General features: G+C 39.5%; 1 protein-coding gene across 1 annotated transcript in view; it reads left to right on the top strand.

Moving 5' to 3' along the window:
• The window catches only part of Ccdc192 (coiled-coil domain containing 192), a 202,052-nt gene that overhangs the window by 115,445 nt on the left and 59,109 nt on the right, over positions 1-27,498 (top strand). Inside the window, exon 5 of the mRNA XM_063232416.1 lies at positions 14,268-14,400. Coding sequence (XP_063088486.1) covers positions 14,268-14,400 — 133 coding nt within the window. The remainder of the gene's footprint in view (positions 1-14,267; positions 14,401-27,498) is intronic.

The raw sequence follows: 27,498 nt of genomic DNA, 5'->3' as shown, positions 1-27,498 counted from the left end.
CACTGCTGAGCTAAACCCCCAACCTTAGGTCAAAGTTTTTAAACTGGTTATATGTTTGGGGAAAGGTAAGTATTAGAAATAATCAAGTCTTTCTAAGCTGTCTTGGATCTTCTGTTAAATACTTCTAGAAGTGTTTTCCTTAGCTAATTTCTAGGCTTTTATTCATTTAGTCTTCAACGGAAGACAGCAGTAAAAATCCTACCCTAAAAAATGGACAGTGTTACTGAGAAAAATAATGGCGATAAAACTAAATAGAATTATTTCCTTAAAAATATGGTTATGATGTCAGTTTTGAATAAAAACATAAATAGAACCAATATGAATAATCAAAGATTGGCCAGTAACTGTACTTCCTGTAAAGCTTGTTTGAATAGCATTTATTTATTTATTTATTTATTTATTGGTCTTTTTCGTTTTTATCAGTACCAGGGATCGAACTCACAACTGGCTGCTTGCAAGGCAGGCGCTTATGCTGCTGAGCTAAATCCCCAGCCCCCGAATAGCTTTTTGAATATACTTCCCATAAAGTCTTTTTGAAAAGTTCCTTCATTTCAAGTGTTATGGTACAATACTTCAGAATCTCTTAAGATTTATACCCATGATGCACAAAACTTTGGTTGGACAAGATCCTTCAATATTTATGTCAAAAACACTATTTTCGTTGTCTGTTCCTCACCTTGCTCTGAACATTTCAATCTCAAGACATTTAATCAGAATCGGTTAATTCATCTATGTGTAAGGGCATTTGGAGGAAGCTAGCATCAGGCACTTGCTTCAGATGACTTTGTTTTTGATGTAAGTAGCCAGAGGACCTAGAATTTTCTTGCTAAATTTCTTTGAAGCTTGTGAAAGTCATTAAAAAAATTTTGAACGATGCTGTAAAAACAGGTATGGGAATTTTCCTTAAGCTATGTTGACCTATAAGGAGTTTTAAGTGCATATGAATAAATACAAGGACTAAAGTATTTTTCTGTCAGAGAGGGAGGGAGCACTGAAGCTTTGAGGGGTTTGGAACTTTAATTACTATTTCCTCATGTTTACACTAAGAAAAAAACTGACATAAGCCATAAATTCCTTAACTGTAGTGCCATAATTAAGCTTTCAAGTTGGGCGTGGTGGTGCATACCTATAATCCCAGCACTCAGGAAGCTGAGGCAGGAGGATTTTTGCAAATTTGAGACCAGCCTGTGTTACAAAGTGAGCTCAGAGCCAGCCTAAACTGCATAGTATGACTCTGTCTCAAAAATACAAAAAAAAAAAAAAAATGTATCAAAAACGCACGATTCTCCTTGTTTCAATTAAACCCTTTCTAATGATGAACTTGTTCATCTACAGATGAACTTGCTACAGGTCAAAGTGCCCATAAATCTCCCGCCTATAACTTTCTGGACCTGTTCTTACTTCCACAGGCACATACTCATGTGCCCCCCATGCAGTCACCTGAGCAAACACACACACATGTAAAGGACGGCCACATATATCAAAGGACAGGCACACAGACTTTGTGGACAGCATCTGGATCTTGTCTATGCATACTCATCTAGTGGACTTTTACAAATCTAACCAGAAAGACTGAAAAACACGCTGAAGTCCCATACCCAAACTGCCCACAAAGTTTGAGTGGAAATAGAGAGAAGCCTAAGAAAATGCATTTTAAAAGCTTCTCAGTGGATCTGCTGTGTCGATGTCAAGCTACAGAATGAGAGGAGGTTTTATTGCCTCTATTCTGAAAGAGTAGTTGGAAAGAAGGTGTCATCACTGAGCCTTAACTTGTTTAATAATAATCTTCAATCAATGTTTTTCTAATGATCACGCTATGCTTATCAACATTTACCTGTTCCTTAGGCTAATGCATTGGGTGATTTCTGCTCAGGGACCCAGGCCTTGTTCTGGTAGTTTTACATTTCAAAAAAAAAATTAAGTCATGGTGACAGTAATATAAACCTTTCCTCTTATAAGGATGGAGACAAGCTCCAGGTAAGACGTGCAAAGGAAAGTCAGTTTAGAAATGTCTGATTAAAACAACACCCTATTACCATGAAGCTATTAGAGAAAAGTACAGGAGAAGCCCTAGGAGTGTCTAAGAGCACTGGAGAGGTACTTTGGTGGGATTCAGGAGTTTCCATGGGACCCCAATTAGTCCACATGAGAGAGTTATTACAAATCAACAATTATTACAAACCACCTCAGTCTCTTTGGCGTCCTGTCCCATGATGTGATCGCTTCCTCCTTCACACTCCACCATTAAGATGCCACCCATTGTGAATCCCAGAATCAGCTGATGCTGACATTGTGCCATTAAAACTCCCAGACTGGGAGCCAAACCAACCTCTTTTTGTAAATCAACCTCTCATTCTCAGTTACTAAGTTATAGTAACAGAAAAGGACTAACAAAGGATTGTATCGAACTAAGAAACTTCTGCATAGCCAACAACAGAGTAAATAGAAGATGAATGGAATAAGAGAAAATATTACAAAGTACTAAGTAAACAAGGGGCTAATATTCAGAATATCCTCCCCACTTGAACCCACTGAGGACTCAGCCTGTAGCACATGAACGCTTGGACAAGCGATATTCAAATCATAGCAAATCTCATTTCTCTGTTCTCATTTCTGTTGAATGTTCTTTCAGAATCTTAGCAAGGAACTAAAAAATTTAATAGCAAAGTAATGATAGTAATGACAAAAATATAATGTTAAAAGAAGTTATCTGAATAAGTATTTCTCAAAATATGATATACAAATGACCAGCAACTATAACAAAATACTCAGCATCACTAATCATTGGGAAAATATAAATTAAAATGAAGATGAGATATTATTTCAGCTCATTTAGAATGACTATCATCAAAAAATAAAAACTAAGGAATTCTGGCAAGGATATGAAAGAAGGAGATATCTTATACACTATTGAGGGGAAGAAACTTAGAAGTAGAATCACCTTACGGCCAACTAATTTCACTCTCAGACATAGTATCCCAAAGACATGAAATCTTCATGTCTTCTAACCAATACCATCTTCATGGTTACTACAGCACTACTTACAATCCAAAATGTGAAGTCATCAAAGTGTCTGTCAACAAATGCACTAATAAAGGAATCACGGTAAGTATACGCAACAAAATACTTTTCATCCAGGAAGAAACAACTGGAAGACATTATGCTAAGTGAAATATAACAAGCACAAAAAGATAAGCACCTCATGTTCTCATAAATACGTGAAAGCTAAAACACTTGTTTTCCTAGTAGAACTAATAGTTTACTATCACGCTAAATGAAATGTCAGTCTCACACACACAAACATTGTTTGCTTGTATTTACTTGAGTTACCTCGGGAAGTCAAATTTATGGAATATGGAAGTAGAATTACAGTTGCCAGGAGCTGAAAGGAAGGAGGAGACAGAGGAAGCTTTACTTAACGGGAATGGAGTCTCTGTTTTGCAAGATGAAAGAGATCTGGCCATTGGTGGCACAACATGTCTATGTCTAACACTATGGAACTGTACACCCATAAATGCTTAAGATTGTAAATTTTATGCTATGGTCTCCAGTTGAGCAGTTAAATGCATCTGTGACTCAGAGTAATTGACACTGGCAGTTTAGATAAGGATCTACAGAACTGAATTACAGCAAGTCTAAGTCACTTTCAACTGTGACAGATGATATTTGAGCAAAAAATTAAGGAACGTATTATGCATCTACTTATCCTTCTGAATAGTCTAAAGGTATTTATTTGTTATGCATCTCCTATGGTTTAGTTTCCTAGAAATTTCACTGGCCCTAATTAGCCTTGTTCTTAGAGAGGACAGGTCAGGTCCTGGATGCCCCAAGATTGTATGAGACCAGGTATTTCCATACTTGGATGGTCTCCTGCCAGGCTGATATTGTTCCCATTATTACAAAACATGACTTGGAAATTCAAATCCATACCAGAACTGACTGACTACATCTTCTGAGGATTTTCTAGATCAGGACCAATACAGGTCACTCACCATTTGTCTCAGTTGTGAAATCTTCGTCCTGTTACTGCTGAACAACTCATATGATGATCTCTAAATCTTCTAATCTCAGACTCCGGGAAACTGTAATGCAAACAGTGTCTCCCAAGAGAGAGGAAAATGGTTTTCAACAAGTGCCTGGATTCTCCTCCCTACCTGTTATCCATGCATATCTGAGAGGAGAGCGTATGGATGGGATCAGGTGTAGAAGCCTGCCGGTCAGACTTTAAGATCTACTTAAAGCTCCCTACTGGGGAGTTCAGATTCATTTGCTATCACTTCAGTGCTTGATTCATAGTGGAATTAGAGAAAATGCCTTCTAAAGAGAGAATTAATAAGACAGCCAGAGTCCTTGTTTACTCACTGAGTACAAGGCTTCCAAGCAATAATCTGCATTGGCTGACTTGGGTTCTCCCCAGGACATTTGTTTAGGCCTGTTAATACATTCAATCTGAAATTTGGTGCTATCTCTGCAGGAGAAGTTTACATCACCACCACACCTATCCTTCTCTCTCTTCCTGTTCACATGCTAAATCTTTCTATTCTCCTATGTTGCAATCCCACCGGGCACACCTATCACCCAAGTCACAAGCAACATCAGAGACTGAAAGTAACTTTTGTTCTAGAAGCCATCAAATAGTAGCTATACATCAATCACAATTTTCTCGTTTTCCCAATTGTGAAATGTGCCTTCGTGACATGAACACATCTCTAAATATTGGAGAAAAATAAAACAGAGAGAAACAGAGGAACTCAAGGTGCAGCTAGTGTGTTGGATATGACTGTGTTGGAAATACTATTTGAAATGTTAAGATCTTTTCCTCAAGGGTTAAGCTGCTTCCACCATGCAAGATTGATAACTTTTAGTACAGATATTTGCAGGTGTAGTAAACCACCTGCTATTTCTCCCATCACCTTTATTTTTGATTTATTTTTCATTTTAAGAGAAGAGGGTCTCATGATGTTGCCAGGGCTAGTTTCAACTTCCTGAGCTCAAGCAATCCTCCACCTCAGTCTTGCAAGCAGCTAGGACTAGAGGTGTGTGCCACATCATCTGGCCTTTCCATCCCCTTTAAAAGTAGCCCAGTGGTCGAGGAAAGGAACTTCAGGAAAGCTAGAGTGAGAGATTAAGTTAATGATTACCAGAATGTAAGGTCTGAGCTAACAGAAACAGCAAATGATTCTGTTTCAGCACTGAGAACAGTACTTTCTTATCAAATAAACACCAACTGCAAAGTCACCAAAACTAGATAAAATGTTACCTATCACCTAAGTCATCTTCAGTACACGTTTATAAAATAACACAATTTTTATGACCTTAATTAAGATGAACATAGGCAAACAATGTATGTTTGCAAGGAGTCCCCAAAGTGACTGTCATGTGGCTCTTGGGCAGATGAATTTTGAGGTAGTGTATTGATAACTGACTAATATCTGTAGTTACCAAGACTGTGCATTCATAATTTAGTTCAAAATTAAGTCCTTTCTTCACTTTGTGCCCATAGCATTCTGAAGACCTTGGCTTTGCTTTCTAAAGGACAAGAGAATTTTAGTGGCACTTGCTGCCTCCTCTCAGCCTTTTCACAGCACAGTGTCCCCTTTACTCCAGTGGACAACTGAGGAGGTCCTAAGAAGAGAAGCCATCGAGAGCAGAAAACTTCTCGAGTAGCAATAATAGCTGAATTATTGAATGCTGGTTGAGGTTCTTGACAAAAGTGTGTATCTCAGTATGTGCAGACCACATGTCATTAGTTCTGTGCCTCAACAACACTTCATGGTTGTTCCTTCCTCCTGGAAGAAAACACCTGCTTCATCAAATTATTCTCACTACTCAGGTTGACATCTGAGTGACTATTCTTTTCAACCCAGAGTCAGAATGTCAACTTGCATTTTGAGCTAGCAGCCAAGTTTGATGCTTTACCCTCCCATCATTTCTCCAAATGCATTTGAATGTCCTCAGTCAAAGGAACTATCAAACATTTCTCACAATGAGCCTAATAAAAATTTGGGGGCAGGAGCTGAGAATCTCCTCCCTCGCCCCATGAAACTACTTTTGCTTACAAATATACACCAAATTAAAACAACCAAAAAATGAAAGGATTGAAAAATTACTTATTTACTTGACACTAGATAGTGTTCACCTCTCATATGCTACTATAAAGCAATCTGCTCAGATGATTTCTTGCTCAGAATCAATTGCTGCCCTGAAGTTCTACTTACAAAGGATCAAGATTCTAAAACAGTATCAGCAGCACTATTAACTAATAGGATGTCACCCAGCAATTTTCAACACCCCCTCACTTTTGCTTTTAATATAGGAAATACATTTTTACTCAAGATCAAGTCACTCTCACTTGAAGTCTAAATATTTCTGCTATAAAATAGTTTCAGCTCTGTAATAAGAAAGCACCTTTTTTTTTTTTACTTTTGAAGATAATATTTTTGAATATTACATTTCAGGGGAAAATGCATGTCAAAGAAGTTTCCCACTTCACTGCTTCTCTAATTTCTCTTGTTCAATATACAGCATTATTTCACACTGTATGAGAATCATTTCTTCTCTTCTGATAATTTTATTTTTCTCCACTTGTACATTATCACTGTGACTTTAATTTGGGGTCAGTTCTTATACTACAGAACCTTAAACCCTGTTATTTCACTGATTTCAGAAGAAAACAGGTTTTGTGAAGAATATTCATTGGGAAGATTAATTCAGTTAGGTTGTCTTTGCTATATAAAAAAGCCCTAACTGAGATTAAACACCTTGGTGGATCCTAATTTTCCAGTCTTTGCACACAGGCCTTTGGTTTATGATTCAAGATAAGTCACAGATGGCAAAGAGCTGCTGATTTCCTTCTACAGGACAGTCCCAGCCAGGTTCAAAGAAAGTGCTGGGCATGCAGGAAAAAATAATGTATGCCCAGTTAGAAAGTCATTGCCAGGAAAAGATCTTCATTATTTTTGTTTTCATGCTGGAAGAGTTTTACATCACTTTCACAAAGTAGATGTGGGAATTCTTTTTCTCTATCTGGGTATTTCATCTCCTCTAGCTGCCGTTCTTGTCCACCCACATCCCATTGTGTGATGTTTGTTAAGGGTACCAGCCCCTGGAGAGGCGGGGCTGAGAAACTCAGATTGCTTCAAACACAACCTTGGCCCTTTGGGCTTTCTCTGCCTCCAGGGAAAACCGGATTGGAAAACAGCTTTCTACTGGGCTCTGGTGGGTGTGACACAGCTTCTTTCTGTTCCCATGGTGTGATTTAAGATTGTAAGACAAAAAAGCAGACATAGGTACTGCAGGCACAACATTTTCTGTTGACGTGACTTCCTCAACATTAGGCTAGCTCTTGGCCGGGCCTAAGCAGGAATATGGAAACTTATTCTGCTGTACTCTTTATTTCTCAAAAATCCTAATTGTCAGTCTGATTAATGCTTCCTGGGTAAGAAAGATGAAGAGGTGTTACACAAACAAAAGAAACAAACAAAGCCCCCTTAATCTCAGAAGACAAATTGATGTTAGAATACAGCATATTGCATAATGCTCTATAAAAGCAAGTTTGGTGGTTAACATTGATCCAGTCTCTATCTCTGTCTCTCTTTGTCTCTCTCTATCTCTGACTGTGTCTGTCCCTCTGTCTCTTTGTCTCTGTCTGTCTCTGTCTCTCTGTCTCTCTCTGTCTCTCTCTCTCTCTCTCTCTCTCTCTCTCTCTCTCTCTCTCTCTGTCTCTCTCTCTCTGGGAATCAAACCCAAGCACGCCTTCACATGCTAGGGAGTGCCATACCTCTGAGCTGTATCTCCAGCTCCCAGCTTATTTCCTTCAAATTAAGTTCAGTTGCCTATACTGTTATTCTATCAAGTGTCTCCCCAGTGTATATTAGAGACACTGGTTTGAATGCAGTCCCCTGGCTAGCAAAGAAGTCTGCAAGGCAAGACTGCCTACCGATATTCCTACCCATATGCCAATACTGGGCCTTCCAGTGGAGGAACCTTAGGTATCACTCTGGGTTCCAGTCCTCTTCTCATTCTGTTGTCTTTAAGCTCTTCTGTGGAGCAGTGTAACAGGGAGAATGGAAAGGGCTGAGCCAAGGAATTTAAAAACTTGGCTCTGAGTCTAGTTTCCTGCAGCCTTATTAGGTGTGCATTTGGGCAAATCATTTTATTTTTCTCTGCTTCTACTTCTCTGTTTCTAAAATTCTATGACTGGATAATTTGGCTTTTAGTAGTCCATCCAATTCGATGTTGTGTAAGATGATTCCATCTGACATTCCAATTCTTATAGAGTGGTTAAGCCCATGGCTTCATGATTTCGTAGAAGCATACACTAATGAGAGTTGGACAGAGTTTATAGAATCCACTTATCCGAATACCCCATAATATGAGACACTGGTTGGGACTTTATGTCTACATCCACGTTGATGGAGGGCGGTCTGGAAGCAGAATGGATGGCTAAGAATCACAGCTCACCATTTCACTTTGGACGAGCTATGAAACCCTTCTGCAGCTCAGTACTTGTACCTAAAACTGAGATTAAAATAGTCCTACTTCACAGAGTTCCTATAAAAAGAAATTGCCAATCCATATAAAGTTCACAGAGCTATGTCTGGTACACTGTAAATGGTCAACAAATTTTAATTTATCTCTGGAATAGTCCCACTAATAATTTGTATACTACATGCTGGGGAGGAGAATTTACTGTATGAAGAAAAACACCCCATTTGGGGCATAATTCTATTATTAGAGAATTGATATTCTGTGACAATTTCCAATATCAATTCAGGATCTTCTGATGACAAAAAAAAAAAAAAAAAAAAGAAGTGACATGAACAGCTGGCCCAGACTTGCACTAGCTGTGTTAGCAAATCTTTTCTCTTTCCTAGGTTTGGAGATAGTAGCTCAAGCTATCAGTCTCACCACTACACTACAAAGTTTCTTCTCTGTAACCGTGCCAACACCATCACTGTTCTGGGTTAGCTAAAAGCCGCTTGAAAAACTAACATGCAATGCAACTGACTAATGTAGTGTCATGCTGCCACTAAAAGAAAAATTAGCAAGGAACTTGTTCAAACTCACTTAGCTGCTTCCTCCCTCTATGACAAGGATTAGGTTTACTTCCCCATGTTGGTAGGTCTGCTTCCTTGACTACACAGAGAGATACAACTTCGATGGCAAATAGGGCTTATTGGTGAGTGTGAGTTAAGTGAACCTAATCCTCATCATATCGTGAGGAAGCAGCTAGGCATGCAATACAGGATGAAAGCGTCCCGAAGCCAAGGGCAGGATGGCCTGAGAAGGAACACACATGGCACAAGCCTGGGCATTAAAATATTCTCCTGAGGGTACTATGAATGAAAAACAAAGTGACAGGTATACAACTGATTTTGCAGACAAGTTGTATTCAAATCCTACTATACTTTTGTTAGTTTTATTATTAATGATGGCTATTAGGAGAGGAATGAAAGGAGAAACATATCTGTGCCTACTGTATTCAAACCAAATTTTCTGGCATGCCCTTGGTAGTGAGCCTCCCAGTGACTTATTTGCCTACCAGTGACATTGGTCCTTGTTGTGGATCTTTATTACAGCTCTAGTGTGTGTGCTGCTGAAGCCAGCCCTGTTATTGCTCTAAGATGGAGGGGGTCGGATGGGCAGGATAGGTTTCAGACAAAGTAAGGAAAGCTGTGCTCAGAGAGACAAGGCAAAGCTACCCCGGAAGCACAGCTCGGGCCTTAGCGTTCTCTCTGCTCATGCTGGTCCATGCAGGAGGCCACCTTGGCATCAGCCAGATTTGGCAGGAGGTTGGATCAAGGCTATTTGAGTACTATTTTCAAGACAATGTATTAGTTTTATCTACCCATAAAAAAGGAGGAAGAGATCATTGCAATCATGCAGAAAATGTATTACAAAAAAAGGAAGAATTGGGCATGGTGGCTCACAGCTATAATTCCAGCAAATGGGAGGCTGAGACAGGAGAATTTTTACAAGTTTGAGCCCAGCCTAGGCCACAAAGTGAGCTGAAGGCTAGCCTGAACTGCATAGTGAGACCCTTTCTCAAAAAGATAAAAGAAAGTACGGAAGGAAGGGAGTAGGAGGAGGAGGAGGAGGAGGAGGAGAAAAAGAAGGAGGAGGAGGAAAGAAAGAAAGAAGACAAAAGTATTGGTTTTAAATAAGTACAAATTTTATTTTCTGTAAAGTGTGATAAAGACATCTTTACAAAAGATACTTTAATGTTTTCCTGAAGGGTTAAAGCTTTCACTTGTGTATTTCAAGCTCTAATGACACAACACAGACAGACCTCACCATAGCTCAGTGACAGTACCAGGCACGGCCCATCGTATAGAAAGTCATTCCATCTCCACAAAAGCCCTATGAAGTGGGGTCCTAGGCTTGGAGACATCACATGTCCGGAGCAATTTCTCACGGTCAGTGAGTGACAAAGCTCAACCTCATAATCAGAGGCCGTGATTCACAGTGCGTGGAAATATCCCAACATTTTAACCAGAACTGGCAGTTGTCTTTGAAATGCTTCTAATAATAGTCCCCTGGTTATTTCTACTTCTCATTGACTTGGTATCATGCAGGCCCTTCAGCAATATGATACAGATAAATATTTCCTTTTCAAAACATTGCACAAATACATGATTTCCTCTCTTTCCATCATGTAGGAACAGTGCGGGGAAAGCCAGTTAACAGGAATTTACCTCCAAGCAGTAAAACCTTCCTGTCCATTGCGCAATTCACAAAGAGAGTCTCTAGTTACCAAGGAGACCATAACAGACTCCATTAGATTCAAGTACAACACTTGAGTTGCCTGGCAAGTGAATGCCAAAAACCCAAAGGAAAATATTATCGCAGTTTAAATCATTTGATGACTAAAACATGTTGGCAAATTGAATTTTTCAAACTGCCCAAAGGACCTGGTTAAACTCTGAATTAATAGCATACAGTGGTTCTGTCTGGAGACAAGGGAAAAAGGCAACAATATTAAATTCTTTTTTAAAGTATTTGAATAACTGAAAAGTCGCAGTAGAAAGCTCAGACAAACAATTGAGGCCTTTTACTCAATTTTAACTTAAATTTAACTTTATGCTCCCCTTTCTCTATAGCTAAATAAAGTTCAAAGAGGCCCACAAGCTTTCTATCTGATTTCTTATGAATAGTAGAATTATGTTTAAGGTCTCCCTGACAACATATCAACCCCAGGAAATTCAAGGGCTGAGCATGGGGGTGGAGGTCAAGCCAGACGGAAAGAATTAGATGCGGTCAAACATCCACATGCCTCTTGACCTGGGTCCCAGAGGCAATAGTGGCCCTGACCACAGCATTCACCCAGTCTCTGTCTGATCATTGCTAGAGCAAAAGGTCTTTGCCAGGACCCATCCTATCCCGAGCTCGATCTGAATGAGCTCTGACTATTGGAGGGTGATTTCTCAGAGTGCTGAAACCTGCCTCCTCAAGATTTCTACCCACTGATCTTGTGGTATCAGTAGAACAATACCTTTTGACTCAACTTCCTCTCAGCCGGCATAGTTCCTTATGTAACTGAAGTCAGTTTTCATGACTGACCTATGTACTGTCTTCTTAAAAACCAAATAAATATCCTCAATCTCCCTATAGACCACAGGGCAAAAGTACAAATATTACAACAATAAGAAGAGATAAAACATACAATTAGTAATAAAGAAAGACAAAAAGGTAGTCTGGAAATTATATTTTTTTAAAAAGTTAAAATTTCTTAAAGGAAATGTTGAGAGACTCTGGTAATTCAGAATGAAAGCTTAGCTCTAGGTTTAGTCGAAGGCTCTAACACACACACACATACACGAACACACACATAAATACACATACCCATACACACATGCACGCACACACACATATACACACATGCACACACACACATACATACACATACACACATATACACAAATACATACAGGCACACATACAAACATACACGCACACACACACACTCACATACACATAGGTTGAATGTTCTCAACTGACACTAAGAGGCACTGGGTTTGTTCCGTAGAGTCCTGAACTCTGTCAAACCATCCTGTCAAAATGGAAATGTAGACCAGAAAAGTTAGAGAGACCATGCCAGCGCTTAGTGATGGCTCAACAACACTCATCATCGGCACAGTCTGTGCCTAGATTCAAGAATGTGACTGTCACTATTATGAAATAAGGAATATTGTAAGGAAAGTGAAACTTCAATTCTTCCTCCCCCTGATACCTTAGTGTGAAAAGGACAGGGGGAGTAATTTTATAGCAAGCACCATACAGTCAAACAATTCTATGATTAGCATTTCGCTGTCTTCAGTGGTCTCATATCTACTTCTTTCTCTATTTGTGTATCAGTCTGGCTTTTTTCTTTGTACCAGAAATCAAACTCAGGGCCTTGTGCCTGCTTCCTCCTATTTTCTGTCCTTAAAGTTCTAAGTGGTAAAAGACAAGTGCAAAACTCTGAATGTGGAACAGTATTAAAATACCTTCAGACACCAAGCATGGTGGCACTGTAATCTCAGCACTGGGGAGGCTGAGGCAAGAGGATTGCCATGAGTTCTAAGGGCAGCCTGGACTACACAGTGAGACTGTCTCAAATACATACAGACAGACAGACATAGCATCAGAAGAGGTCACTGATGACCACCCAGAGCTACTGGCCTAGAATGGACATGGTCCTCAGGAACAAGCTGACCCAAACCATCTCACAAAAGAGGAAGATTTGGGTTAACACGACAATTTAATAATTCACTGTGAGAAACACAGCGATCAAATGACTAAACATGGTTCCGATCACTCAGTCTCTGCCTGAACTAATTTACATGGCTGCCCAAAGGATGAAGGTTTTTAGTGAATGGAGACCAGAATGAAGGAAATTTGAGGGTTTTAGGCCTGAAGACAGAGATCTTATCAATCTTGATGCTTCAAAGCCAGCCAAGAGGTGCCTGACACCTAGGGAATTCTAACTACCAACCCAGGAGAACTGTTGAGAGGAACAGGCACCCAGGCTTGGTCAAGACATTGTGCACCTGGTCTGTGGAGGAGGAGCCCTCCAACCTCCTGGGAAGTTGCTTGACTGCCACCCTCCTGAATAACACATTCCCTTTTGGCCATGTTTACCATCCCGTGTTAGATCTAGAAGACAGTCTTTCTCTCCCCCACGCCCACTGCTGGGGAGTCTATCCCCAGAATCCACACACATGCTAGGCAAATGCTCAGCCACTGAGCCACATCCCTAGTCCAGCAACCTGTCTTTAAAATGGGAGGTCCCTGACTGTCTAATCTCATTTTTGATAAATTGATTTTATTGGCTTTCCACAAAAAAGAGAGTGGTTTTCCAGCACCAGAGTACACACAGGCCACAGAAGAACAAGCACATCCCTAGTGAGCAAAACGTGTTTCCTTTTCTATCTCGGGAGTTATATCTGGCAAGCAATGTTAGCCGTTCATTGTCTGGGCTAATTACAAGCCCACAAAGGCCTGGCGAGGTGAGCACTCCGCTGGGAAGGCAGCGACCCAAAAGCAACACAAAGATACAGATGCCACACTTGTCCCAACAGACAGCTTCTCCAGCAGTGGTGGAGAATCCAATTTTGACAAATCAAATCCCCTTTGAAATCTGTGAAAGGAGCTTTCTATCAAGTCCCAAAGTGAATCCTTAGGTTATGTAACAACTACCTAATGTTTAGATTTTAAAGTAAGATTATTTTAATAGCAAAGTTTTCCTGTCCTCTACTCCATGAGAACAAGTCTTACCCTAGAACATAGTCTTTACAAAGCTACCGTAATAAATATCTATAAACGTCATCATTTCATGGTAAGAATATACTCTTTAGAGTTTGATTGCAAGTAATATTCAAATATGGGGGTAACTCAGAATTAAGGCTTTACTTCACATGAGTCTACCTAGAGACTAGGAAAAACTCCAAAATTCTAACCATTTTAGGTGTCAGCACCTCAGTGATCAATGCCAACCGATAACTAGAATTTCTCTCTAATTGTCTCTGTTATAAAAGTCCAATCCACAGGGTTCCAATTCACATTAAAAACTTTCCAGAGGCTGCAAGATCTTATGATGGAGGCAGTGGATTTTTATTGCTGAAGGTTAAAATATTCTGAAGACATACACGCTGTCCCAGCTGGGACAGCTCCTCTGAGCCGGGCTCCAAAGACAGTGTTGGTTCATCCCTTAAGAATCCCTTTTATTCCTTTGATGCACCTGCCTCTAGTAATGGAAACTTTGTTTTGCTCTGTTTTTTTTAAAGAAACTAAAGCACCAAAAAACAGTGAAAAAGTTACAAATCGATTTGGCAACAACAAAGCAAGAGGCTGCCATCACAGTGCTGGAACTCAACGAGAAGATAAAGACGCTCTGCGAAAGAGAGCCAGCCCCTAGAGGTCAGTATCACCACGTGACAGCCGCGCTGGCCCCTCACCCTGGCGGCATCCCCCAGCTCCACCAGGCGAGATCTGACAGGCAAGTGCCTGCTGGCTTGGCCCAACCCGGTCAGGGATGAATGGAGGCAGCAGGAGAACTGCCAGTCACAGCCTGGGCTCCCTTTCACCTTAGAGGGCCGGAGGGTGGATAAGTGCATTCAGGAGAAACCTCTCGGGGTGAAGGGCTGGACTGAAATAGACTTGGCAAGTGTCACTGGACCAGGTGGATGGCAATGAGGGAAAGACAGAGCCTTAGAAGGAAGGAAGGCCTGACACTTTGAGGCATGGACGGGGCTCTCGAGTGGAACCAGGAGCTTGTTCAAAAGCGCAGGCTGGAGTGCCCCTGGCTCCACTCTAGAGTGTGACTTATATCTGCCTCTAATAAACCCTTCTCAGATCTCTTTTTAAAAAATACAAGCTGGTAAGGCCGACAAGGAGGAGATGAGATTCTTACCAAGGGATGAATGAGCCAGAAACCAAGCAGGGTAGTTCAGATAAATTTAATAGCTGTTTTGGTTTTGAATTTTTTAAAAAATGCTTTGTTACTAAGAGGCTCTAAATATACTTAAGGGGAAATCCTTCCAGTTGTCATTAGCAGTAATACAAGTTAACATTTAATACTGTGTGCCGGGCATTTTGCTAAGCCTTTCACCTTTGCATGGTTCTCAAAACAACCTCTCTAAGGTAAGCGCATTTATGGAATCTATAAGAATAAACGGAGGCTTAGAGACATTCACTGGTTTGCCAGAGTTTGACAGGAACGCATGCATAGCATAATCTAGCTCACCGGCAGCCAGAGCAGCTGTATGGCACTCAGTGACCTCCTGCAGGCTGTGACTCCCCAGGATAAATGTCTTCCTTTGATGTATGCCACTCTCAAAAAGCCAGGGGAACGTCATTGTCCCTATTCTGGCTTCCTTTATTATTCATATACAGTCTGGAAAAAGAGGAGCCACTTGGAAACAATCAGAGGAGGAAGACGTAGGCGATGTTGTGGCTTCAGGAAGGGGACATTCCCAGCATAGTGACTAAATGGTAAAGCTTGTCGCATGAATTTGATTTTTGTTTTCAATTTTGAATAGAGTTTTTTTGGTGCTCATATGACATGTAACACTGTCACCTTGAAGAATATACAGAAGGTCGGTCAAACATCAAAAACAGTTTCCAAATTTATTTTTAGCACCACAAAAGCTAAGCAAGTAAGTTCCACTAGGGATTATTAAGAAATTACTATCCTTGTAAAGGTCTTTAAGACATCAGAGCCAGATTTCAATTGATTGCATAGGAAGAAGCTGACAATGATCCTTACACAAGCTGGAGAAATTTCTCCTGATCGCTTGATAGAAGCTTAAAAGTTCTCTGCTGTGTTAAAAATAGTTTGAAAAATAGTATAACAAAGTATCCAATTATAATTGCTTTCATTTTTGACAAAAACAAATCACTGTCCCATAACAACTGGTCTCAGATATTTTGATAGATCAAAATTTAATTACTGAGATCCCAGAACATTAATGGATTAGGAGAGGCAGAACATAATAAATTCCATCTTTCTTTCTTTTAAAAAAAGAAGAAGAAGAAAAAGAAGAACTACCAGAAAGAAGGCAGAAAGTGGGATGTTCTTATGCACAGAAAAAGTGAAATTTAAACATAATATCATTCTAAGATGTGTTATGGGTCCAAATAGTGAACCCACTTTTAGACACATACATTGCTTCTCTTCTGTAAGGAGAAAGTTAGTTACTGAATCAACTCTGCTCAAATGTCTTAAGTCAAGTATTTGAGTATTTGTACATTCCTTGTCTTCTACAGCCCCAGGCAGCCTTAACCTGAGTGCATTAGTCTTAGAGACTGTCAGGGTCATTCTGGTCCCAGAATAATGTTAGTCGATGTTCTTGGGGATGTTGGCTCCTTTGCCAACATCTCATATCACTTCAGAATTGAACCCTGAAAAGATATTCAGTGACGTTAACACACAATGGTCCTTATATAACCACAGAACAATGAGGGCTGACCCACCCCAACACATGTATTTCTGAACCTAAAACACCACCCTTCCTCTAGTTATCTGTGTCCTTTGTTTGTGGTTCTCAGACCTAGTTTAAAGAGAAGGGATAATTGGCACGTGTAAGAAAGGACACACTGTTAGCGTCCAGCAGATTCGGGTTCCCAGGCACCACTGGCACCTTATCACTCATCCTACTGCTCTTTGCATCGAGACTCCCCTCTATTAAACTTATTTTTTGCTTTCTGTTTTTTTACAAACATAGTGAGCTGTTTTATTAGCAATGTGCTTAAATTACTTCCAAGGAAGTAAAGGATTTATGTCCATGGAAAGTTCAGCTGAAAAGGGAAACATCCTCATTATAAAACCAATATACCAGGAAACTTGCAGCCTGAGTGTTGTTTGTTGATTTTACTTTGTGCAAATAATCACAAACCAAAGCAGATTCCTTCTAGCTGCACTTAGAGTTTTATTCACTGGTAGAATTAGCTAAAAATACTTATTATACATCTTTTAGAAGTTTGGTAAATCTCAGCATACATGGCTAAAATTTAAAGAATCCTTTGTGTTAAGAGAACCAAGTTACTTTGCAAAAGACCTTTATATCCTGTTGTTAGTGTAAGAATAGTTGTCTGATAATGATGCAAGCTCCTGCCTTGATCACAATATAGATCTCAAGCTAGTAGACCTCAGGGAAGATACCTTTTCTATTTCCTTAATATGCACAACTACTTAATAAGGTTTCTACTCCTGATTTTCCAGTTCCCATTGACTCAATGAAAGTTCTATCATCTCTTGCTTTTATTCCCACTAAGGAAGGAGACACTTCTCAAGTATGCTGGTACATCCCAGAGCAGACATATCTAAGGCTCACTGTTAGAAGACAGCCAGGCACATTTTGGAGGAGAACTTGTACTAGAATAAATATATCATTGATTTTTTTTTTTCAGTAACACAAGACTGTATTTAAACACTGGGCAACTTACCCACTAATTTTAGGAATCACATTATTGCTTTCTTTCTTCAAAAAAATCAGGAGATACCTCATGCCAACACGCAGAAATAACTGCAAACAATATTTTTAAAGGTTTTTTTTTTTCAGTTATAATACCCCTGCCCAGGTGCTCTGACTAAGCCAGCTCTTGTAGTATTTTTACCTACCTTGGTGCAGACTTCACAACCCAAGTTCCCAATGCATAGAAGCAGGAGCTTGGGGATGAGGAAAATGTCCTATACTGTACAGACATGTGTTGTGTAGCACTGATAATATAAAGCACTTTAAAATGATTTATTTTACAAATTAAATGATTAACATGGTAAATTCTATAATTATACAATTGGTATAATTCTACATTTGGTAGAAATTCTACAAATGGTAAATTCTATAATTCTATAATTATTATGACCAACAACCCTAGCAGAAAAGTATAAGTGTATTTTAAAGAAAGTACATTAGGCCAACAGAAAATTTGGACTTACCGAAATTCCCAACATTGAGACAGAGATCATTTTCATATTTGTTGGAGTGGGGCGTCTGCCTGCTTCTGCAGCACACAGACTAAAATTGCAGTGCGGTCAGACCTGAGTCCCTGCCCATTTGTGAGTAGACTGCTTTTGAACAATGCCACCCTATCCTTCATCTCTATAAAATTCACAATTACTTGACCAGTGGTTCTACATGTGACCTTCTTTCACGCCGAACATGGATATTTATTTCGCCTTTCTCCCCTGTACTTCATAGAAAGTAACAAGGCCAGCCCTGGAATCTCACTGCCTCAACAGCTAGAGCTTTGGCAAACAGTGCTGCTCACTACTCACATCATCAGACCACGCAGCACGATACTTAGTCACAAGCAAAACAGCAAGCCTGTTGGTGCCAAGGGTGTCATGACTGGGACAGAAAATGACAGGACTGAAAGATAACAAAAGAAGATGCCTCTCCCCCCAGGAAGCACTATCTCACCATTAGCAGAAAACTATTTTACATCACTATTACTGAATCCTCAGATATAGATGCTACTCTCAGGTGGGATAATTTACACATAGACCAATAAGCAGCAACAACTGACTCCTGGGAAAAGGGACAAGCACGTGCCTGACAACTGCAAGGCAAACTTTCTAAATACGGGTTCCTGAGGAGTTTAGTATTTGCTTCACAGAATTAACTTTTATTTACCTTTTTAATATGTAGGTCTTACTCAGAGATTGCTTGGCAGGTTGTCTCTTCCACTGTCCATGGGGGATTTTTTCTGGAATAGATCTACACTAACCCAAGCCAAAGCCTTATCATTGATTTTAGGACTTGAGGTTAAGAATCTGCTCCAAGAGTCCTTGAAGCTTGGGGTTCTGTGGCAGAGAAAATATCAAGAAATGTTGTTTTTTCCACTGTCTGTACTGTAGTTTTATGCATTCATGATGCACAATTTTAAGGGATTTCTAGTCTTCAAGGGGACATTTGGGAGACTTGTAGGCCTCAAAAGCACTGAAGTAAAACTAATCATTTATTACAACTCTTTTGGTTGGAAATGACAGAAACCAAAACGAAACTCATTGAAACAGGAAGGAATTCATTAGCTGCTGAATCTGAACTACAGGATTTCCAGCTACTGGCTTGGCTGTCTTGTCTTTCGTCTCCATTCGGGTGATCCCAGGCACAGGTTGGGCAAGGGTCCCTGGCTCACAGACTGGAACAGCCATCTGCTGTTTCTTCTGCTATCCCCTGCAGTCTCATGGGACTGTCAGTCAAGGTCCCTTCCCCCTTTGCCCAAGAGAAGGCCTATGATTAGCAGAGCCAATCGCACTTGTTTTTGCCCTGGAAATTTGAAGCTTGAGCTAACCTAAGGAAGGCAAAAAAAAAAAAAAAAAAACCAGCTGCTTCATCTCAGAGGCCAGCTTCAGGCCCCTGAGGAAATCATGTTTTGGGTTTTGGTACCTATTTCCCTAAAGGCTGACTTCATGATGTTTTCCTTTAATTGAAGTTTCTCTTTGACACTGAAAGCTGACAACCAGGCACCTTAATTCATACCCACTTCCAGGGGACAGAATTGCTTCCTCAGCCTTCACATAAATCTGAGAAAAGGCATTTGATGGACCCTACTTGTATCACAGACTTACCCTGTGAATCAATTGCTGTGGCTAAGACAGTGAAGAATTATAATAGACCCCACCCAGGCAATGGACCAGAGGGCAAGGGACAATGAAAGTTATCAGATAAAAGATGATGGGAAAGCTTTCTAAGAAGAAGATGAGACGAACCTCTAGCTGGCCTCTATAATATGCTTTGGTTAAATCTCATAAAAGTAAAGAGAGCCATTCACCATTTTATCAGGAAAAAACATGCAAAATACCACCTTTTTCCTACCATTTTCATACTGCATGCCTCAGCACTTCGTTTAGGATAGATCTGGAAATATATTTAGTTTGCAATTAACAAAAAGCAAGAAGATCCATTCTGAAACATTTGGTTGGTGTCCAGTACTTTCTAGCTCCACCAGTTGTGGGAATTCAGTGATGTCAAGGTCCTCTCCCTCTTTTGTTTGTAAAACTAATTTTGGAATTATAGTGTTATCAGGAAATGGTGTTCCCTTCCTTCTGTCCATCGCTTAGGAATTTTTTTTTTTTTAAGTCTCTTGGCTTCTGTTTCCAGAGAGGTTGGATGAAAGGCCAACCACCAGCTAAATGTCAGACAAGGCACGTGGGAATTGGAGTTTGATCAATGTCAAAAGTTTCCTGCTTAAACATGGACATTGCTATGATCACCAGAGTGTGTACTGTTTGGGAAGATTATTAAATATTCCAGACAACAGCCAAGGAGGACGATGGTTCCTTCCAGGATATTTACAGAGCAGAGTTGGGCCCTCCCTTGTTAAACATCAGCAGATGGCATTTATTTGTGAAGATCTGAACTGAAGACTTGGGGTTCCCAAGAGTTGTCAGCCAGCTCTCAGTCCTGGTGCACCATCCCTGCTAGAAACCTCTGGCAGACAAATCTCCCTCCTGCAGCAACTCTCCGTATGCTATTAAGTGACTGAATGTTTCTGATAGGACATTTGAGGATAGAGATTAGGTGCATATTTATTAGAGAGGTACCCATACACTCGTGGTAGTAACCTGGGGTGTGTTTGTTTTAAAATATACACTGGCTTAGATCAGATCAACCTACTAGGCTTTTAACTTTGTCAACCCAATAAAGTCACAAGTTGATATTTGTCAAAGAATGCATGAAGAAGAAATAAAAAAGAAATACAAGCCTGGGATCTTAGCTCGGTGGTTAGCATAGGTTAGGCCTGGGTCTCATCCTCTGCACTGTGAGGAAGCTGTTCCTCAGGTGCTTGGTGAGACAGCTGAGCCCAGACTAGCGTGTGAACGCATTCTGCCAGGACACAGAGCCTGCAAGGGGAAACTGCTTCTACTCTGCTGCGCGTGTTTCCTTGATGCCAGAAGCTGTGGCCGAGGCATCATCCTGATTTTCCAGACAGATCTGAAAGTCAGGCCACACCAAGCCAGCCTCTCCATCTGGGCACATCCTTCGCATATCTGGTCCACATACGCTCCAGATGTTATCGGGTAGCTTCTTTAGAAATGGCTCCCCTGTCAAAAATGTTCCAGGGCCTTTCCTTGAACAAAGAACTGGACAAGCCAAGCTGAAAACAATGCCAAAAATTTATTTGAAAAGTGCACAGTAAATGGGTATGGGAGAAACCAGCTCAGCAGTGTGAATTTAGGCAGAACAAAGAGAAAAAGGCTAAAAGCAAAAATAAAAGTATATGCCAGGTCTGAGAAAGGCAGGTGCTCTTCTTTCGTGCCACCCAGTCTCCTGGGAGCTGGAGAGAAGCTCTACATGATGGTCCTAGCATTGCCCTGGGATTTTGTAATTGACAGGTCCTGCTCATTTATTTCCCCAGCCAGCTTTGCCACACACCATCTCAAAAAGATAAGTTGCTGGGGCCAAAGTGTGAAAGATCGCAGAGAGGTGTACACGTGCTTCAAAAATGGAAGAAAACAAGAACTGAGTCTTCAAAGGCAGAGCAAATACTTACAAGGCTGATGACCAGTGCAAAACTGATTTACTCAGTCCCACAGAATCCCTGTATCACCTCAACAACTTAAACAATTCTAAATTTATAAGGGAATAAGAGGGAAAAAAATTTTTATCACAGTGAGATATCCATAATAGGATTCTGACTTTAAGTAGAAGTCTCATTCTCTCAAGTTGTTGAACAAACAGTATGCTGGCTTACTTGATAAATGGATCCTTTCAGGGTCTTTCAGCTGATGAGAAAATAATTTTGATGGCTCTTCACGGTGAACAGGGTTTCCTAACTCTGCAGGAGAGTCAACTTCTACCCTTATCCCAGGTTCCTAATAAGTTTCTATTAAGCAGTAGTTCATTTCCAGTATGCTTTCTTTGTGTAATGTGTACCACAACCTGGCAATATTCATTTTCCTTTTAAGTTAGATATGTTTCATTAGTTCATACATAATTTTTATTTACTATTTTTAGAAGGTTAACTGGATTTTTTTTTTTTTTTGGAATTTTATTTTAAATTTTTGTTTTAGGGCTGGGGATGAAGCTCAGCAGCACAGTGCCTACCTGGCAGGTGCAAAGTCATGAGTTTGATTCTTGGTACCAAATAAATAACAAAAATAAATAAATGAATTTTTGTGTTTTAAGACTAGGCATTTAAAAAAGGCATGAAAAAAGACAAGGTAGTACTATGTAATCCAGGCCTGCCTTAAACTCATGATGTAGTCAAGTGGGCCTGTAGCTAATACCAATGCTCCTGCCTCAGCCTCCGGAGTGCTAGTGTTACACCCATACACCATCATACCCAGCTTATTTGCAGCTTTAGAATGAGAACTGTTTTTAAAAACAATTTTTAACTAGGGAAAGCAGCACATTCTGGATACCCGGCTGCTCATAAAAAGTAAGGCAGGGAAATCACTGAAGGAGGGCATCCTGATAATACAGCAGCCTTCATCTCAAGTATTTTATATTTTAAAAACATGACTTTAACCTTTTTTTAAAATTTTTTTATTTAAAGGAACTTTTTCTTTTATTGGTACCTGGGATCAAACTCATAACCGCGTGCTTGCAAAGACAGGTGTTTATGCCAAAAAAAACCCCATGATTTTTATTTCCAATCTTTAATGTAGCAAATGTCTACAGTAATCATATTATTAAAACTAAAAAGTCACCACTTAACATGAGTTCTGCTGTGCAAATTTTATATTCATATTCAAAAATGTTTGAAATGAGGACCATGTTCCAGAACTCTGGATATATCGTTTTATTTGTAGGTCAGATAGAACTTACAAAAGGATGTAAATGCTGCTTTTGTTTAGCTGATCTGATTCAGCTGCTAAGTGTCTTGGGCCAGAGAAACACAGATTAGTAGAAGGTAATTAACTCCTTATATCCAAGAGAATATCAGACACACTGAGGGAAATGCAGACCTGACTGAGTGTCAGCGCTTATCTTTTATTACTTAAATCAGAAGAAAAGAAAATATTAGAACCAGTCTTTGTGTAATCCCTCTGTGTAAATGCTCTAAATAAAACTGCAGATACGAGTGGCTAATCTTGTCTTTCTCATAGCTATAACTTTTCTCTATGAGTTCCAAGAGTCAATAGCTGAATTTCCTTTTTGAGGTTGCTTTTAATGTAAAGCCAAAGAGGAGTAATTTGTTTAGCAGACCTATGGATTCTAAACAAAGATAAATATGTGGAAATATTGGCAAACAAAATTAAGTACCTTAATTTATTTGTCAAAACAGTATCAAGATGCTAAGGATTCATTTCAAAACAAATTCTGAGGGAAACAATTTTAAGGTTTTCCTTTTTTCCTTCCCTTTAAGCATACCCTAATGAATACTCTTATTTATATTATATAAAATGACTTCAGTCCTTTGGAATCATTCCTACAAAAAATTGATAGACCTACTCAACTTTTATTGCTTCAATTACATCAGCTTTCCTTTTGGTTTAATTGAATCTGTAACATAAATAACTAAACTTAAATGACCAACTCACATGTCAATTTCAATCTCTGTGAGATATTCTTTGTATATGTCCTGGGATTATGATATGTGTCTGTTGTATAAACACTGGTTGGTGAATACTGAGAGTTAAACAAGAAAAAAAATCTTGATTGCACTTCAACTAAGATAGAAGAAAAAACAAATATGCAAAGACAATAATAGAGAAATACAATCTATACAAAATGAGTAACAATTGAAATGTAATGGCAGGAGCTCCTTCCACGTGCAGTTAGGAAAAGCTTCCACGGTCCCCGTTTGCTCTGTACCTGCAGGTTTCATGCTTGCTTTCCACACGGCTGCTCACCCTTAACCTGAACCCCACCCGACTCCCTTTGTCTCCAGGCCCTTCTTCAAGGAGCCTGCCTCCATGACCACTGCCACCTCCCCACCCTTTGTCTGGTCCTCCTATGCCTTACGCGCTTATCCTCCTGTGCACAGCAGTCGTAGCCCCCGTTGTAACACCCTCTGCTTGCCTGTCTTCACCATGAGACTGGCAGGTTTTTGAGGTTTGATGGTCATGAAACAGTGGATGGATAGATAGTGAATAAAATGCAATGGGATTATTTCTTGGGGTACTATTTCCTAATACATATATTAAATGTGAAGTGTTGAGGCAGTTTGCGCCTAAAATTGAAAACAACTCAAGCAGCAGACTTACCAGTGAACAGATTATAGTTTCAGATTGGCAAAGATGTCCATAGAATCACCGGCTGGAATAATTTTTGGACCAGGTTTAGGAAGACCTATCAAATACTGAAATTACTTTGAAATATTACTGATTCTTTTACTTATACTGCAATGCACTACTTTAAATTATGTCTTACTGCATTATTTTATGTCTTTTAGTTTTACTATTTCAATTCATATAGATGCCATGCACATATTTGAAGGGCTTAAATTCTAGAGTTCAGTATTTACTTATTTTATTTTAGTACCAGGAATCAAACTCACAACCTCGTGCTTGCCAGGCAGGTGCTTATGCCGCTGAGCTAAATCCCCGGCTAGAGTTCAGTGTCTAAATCAAAGCTCTGGCAGTAAATTGACCAATGCTGTAAAGCTGAATTAAATGACACTAATTTCAAATCCTTTGTATTCTGCTCATTAAAGGGGAGCCTTAATGTCCAGATTAGAGCCTGGACCAGTGCCTGGTCCATGAGTAAACCCTTCCTCGCCCTTGAGCTACTTCAGCCCTGCCATAGTGTATACTACTTGCTAAACTCAGCCTGACTGTCTCTAGGTCTGGCCCTTGTCCAGATTTTTAAAAATCTATTCTAGGTGACCTTTTTGTTCTAATTGCTTTCCTTGGCTAATCAGTATCTCCCTTGATACATGTTTGCTTCCAGTTGGGTTAGGTAATATCCTGCCAAAGCCTGACCCAGCCCTTAGCATTCTCTCTCATGTGGCCTGATGTCCTTACCAAGTTGTTCTGGTGATCACGGATACCCAGAACTCCTAGAAATTTAACCTTAGTGATCTGGCTCAAGTTCACTATGTTGTAGTTACATTCACTATCTCATTCCTGGTCCTTCACAAATGTTCTTCACATTGTTGCTGTTTTCTTGAACTATTTTAGTGCTTTACATTAAAAGCAGGTTGGTTATGCTAGAGGTCAGCTTTGGTAATGTCACTGTCATTGTCACAAATTCTTCAATGGCTTCTCACTGCCTGTGCAACGTACTTCACAAATTCAGCCTGATAGTTAGGATCTTTCTTGAATTGCCCTCAACATACCTTTCAAGACTTATTTCTTGAAACTAACTTCCAAACATTTATATCCCCTCCATGGCTTGCCTGATGATAGATCTTATAGAAGCCCTCTGTTCTCTCCTGCATGCTTGGTGTCACTTTGTTGGCATAATTCTAGCTCTCAGTGTGCAATACAATTTTCCCTAGCAAACTAACCATTTTTTTCCCTATAAGATTGCTTTTTTACACCGCAATGTGTATGCCTCTCCCCAAATTTCCTTCTTCTAACATACACCTAGTGGAAGGACATTATCCCTGAGAGGACACAAATCTGCTCTCCTTTTTGCAATACCAAGTCTAAATTCTTGCTTCCTATCTTCCCCTGGTTCTCTTGATTGCCTTTTATCAGAGCAGAAAAAGAGAGCATCCTTTCCCTTGAAGGTCTCCCACGCATGTCCTAGACCTGCCTTTTCATCTCTCCAGGTATGTGAGTTATTTAATGTTTCTCATGCTAGTATCTTTCTAGTCATGGTCACTTTATAACAATGTGTTGGTATGTCATTTCTCTTCAAAATTTTCTTTGACATGTCATCGCTCAGTCCCTTTGCCCCACTCTTAGAGTAAGATAAACTATGTAGAAAGATTATCTCCACATTCTGTCCTCCTTCCTTTACTTTCCTCTCAGTTGCTGTCAAAACTCACCCCACTGAGATGAAAATATTCAACTGAAAGCGCTCTAGTCAAGATCCCCAAAAATCTTTGTGATGTCAGACCCATTCTGAACTTTTTGGTGTTCATCTTACCTGAACTTATATGGTATCATACAACACAAAGACCCCTTTCTTATTGACACATCTCTATTGTTGACCTCTGTCAAATCACACAGTTCAGAATTTCCTTCATCCTAATGGGTTACTCCTTCTCTGTCTGTCCTGCTGAATCCTCTTCTATTTGGAAATAGTTTTAGCATCGAGCCTAGGTCCCTCTCTTTGTCTGGATCTTCAATGTTTCCCCTTTACACACTTATGCATACCATTTTAATATCATTCATTGTCTTTATTTTACCACTTTTGTCTATTTCTTCTTTATTGGACCATAAACTTTTTGAGGACACATATTATGTCTTTAGCATGTGTATCCCCTCCCACAGTATACAGTACTGTGGCACTGCATAAAGAAGGCTATCAATGAAATTTGGGTCCTCAGCAGCGTTGCTATGATTTCAGCAGAGTTGCTATTTCATTCTCAGAAAGGGGAATGAATGATGTATACATCACCAACCCTAAAACAAGCAAACTGTCAATTAAGAATTTTGACTACATTATTTGAAAATTTAAAAATTAAGTTATTTATATAAAGATAAGTTGGACAATTATTTGATGCCATTACATTTTTGGAGCAGCAGGGAGAGCCCCAAAATTAGATACTGAACATCATAGAAACATATCATCTCAAATGAAAAAGTAAATAATCTTGTTAATCAGCTGACTGTTGTTTGTTGTGTTGTTACCATGTAATCCTGATTACATCAGAAAAGTTAATTCTTGAATGGAACCAACAGAACAAAAATACTGTAAGTGGTATCATTCCTAAATGTATATAGAAATGAGTTTAGTATCTAAAATGTTGACACTACTTGAGATATAATGTAGGTAGCCAAATACCTTAAAACAATCTATGTGAACTCAGAATGTACTCTCATTATAATCCCATTAGGTCTGGAAATTCAGGTCAGCAACAGAACTCATGTCTATTACGCACAAAGCCCTGGGTTCATTGCCAGCAACAGCCAAAAAAAAAAAAAAAAAAAATATGTATATAGATTTCAGATACATCAGTGATGTGGAAACTATTTTACATTTTATCTTCACTAGCTCAATAGATACTTGGCAAAGGGCAGTGTAGACTGTAGTCTTCTACCAACATATTCTGTGTGCCAGTTTTATAAATCTGTGGCATTGTTTTCTATAATGTTCTAAACAGAGCCCAGATGAATATATAAAAGTACTCAGAAATATTTATTATAGCTTGTCAAATGTGCAAATAAAGATTTTATTTTATCTTTTAAAGGCAAGATCTTAGTTAAATATAAACTCATAGCTCAAGGTTAGGAAGCACTAGAGTAGGTTTATATGAAAACGAAAGAACAGAGAAAATAATACTGACCATTGTTTGAAATGACAAAGACCTGGCAGGAACCCAAACTCCACAGGAGACAAGATTAATATTAAGTATATCTGTCAACATCCTGTTTGAAAATCTTAGCCAGAATCAGAGGTAACTGAAAACATCCGAAGGGGGTTTCGCCCAAGAATGAGTCACATTCTCTGT

This window comes from Cavia porcellus, unplaced genomic scaffold, assembly GCF_034190915.1.
Source record: "Cavia porcellus strain 051 isolate PalLab524CR breed Dunkin Hartley unplaced genomic scaffold, mCavPor4.1 scaffold_21, whole genome shotgun sequence".
In the NCBI taxonomy this organism is placed as follows: domain Eukaryota; kingdom Metazoa; phylum Chordata; class Mammalia; order Rodentia; family Caviidae; genus Cavia; species Cavia porcellus.
The sequence above is the reverse complement of the archived record's forward strand: the minus strand, read 5'-3'. Positions and strand labels throughout refer to the sequence as shown.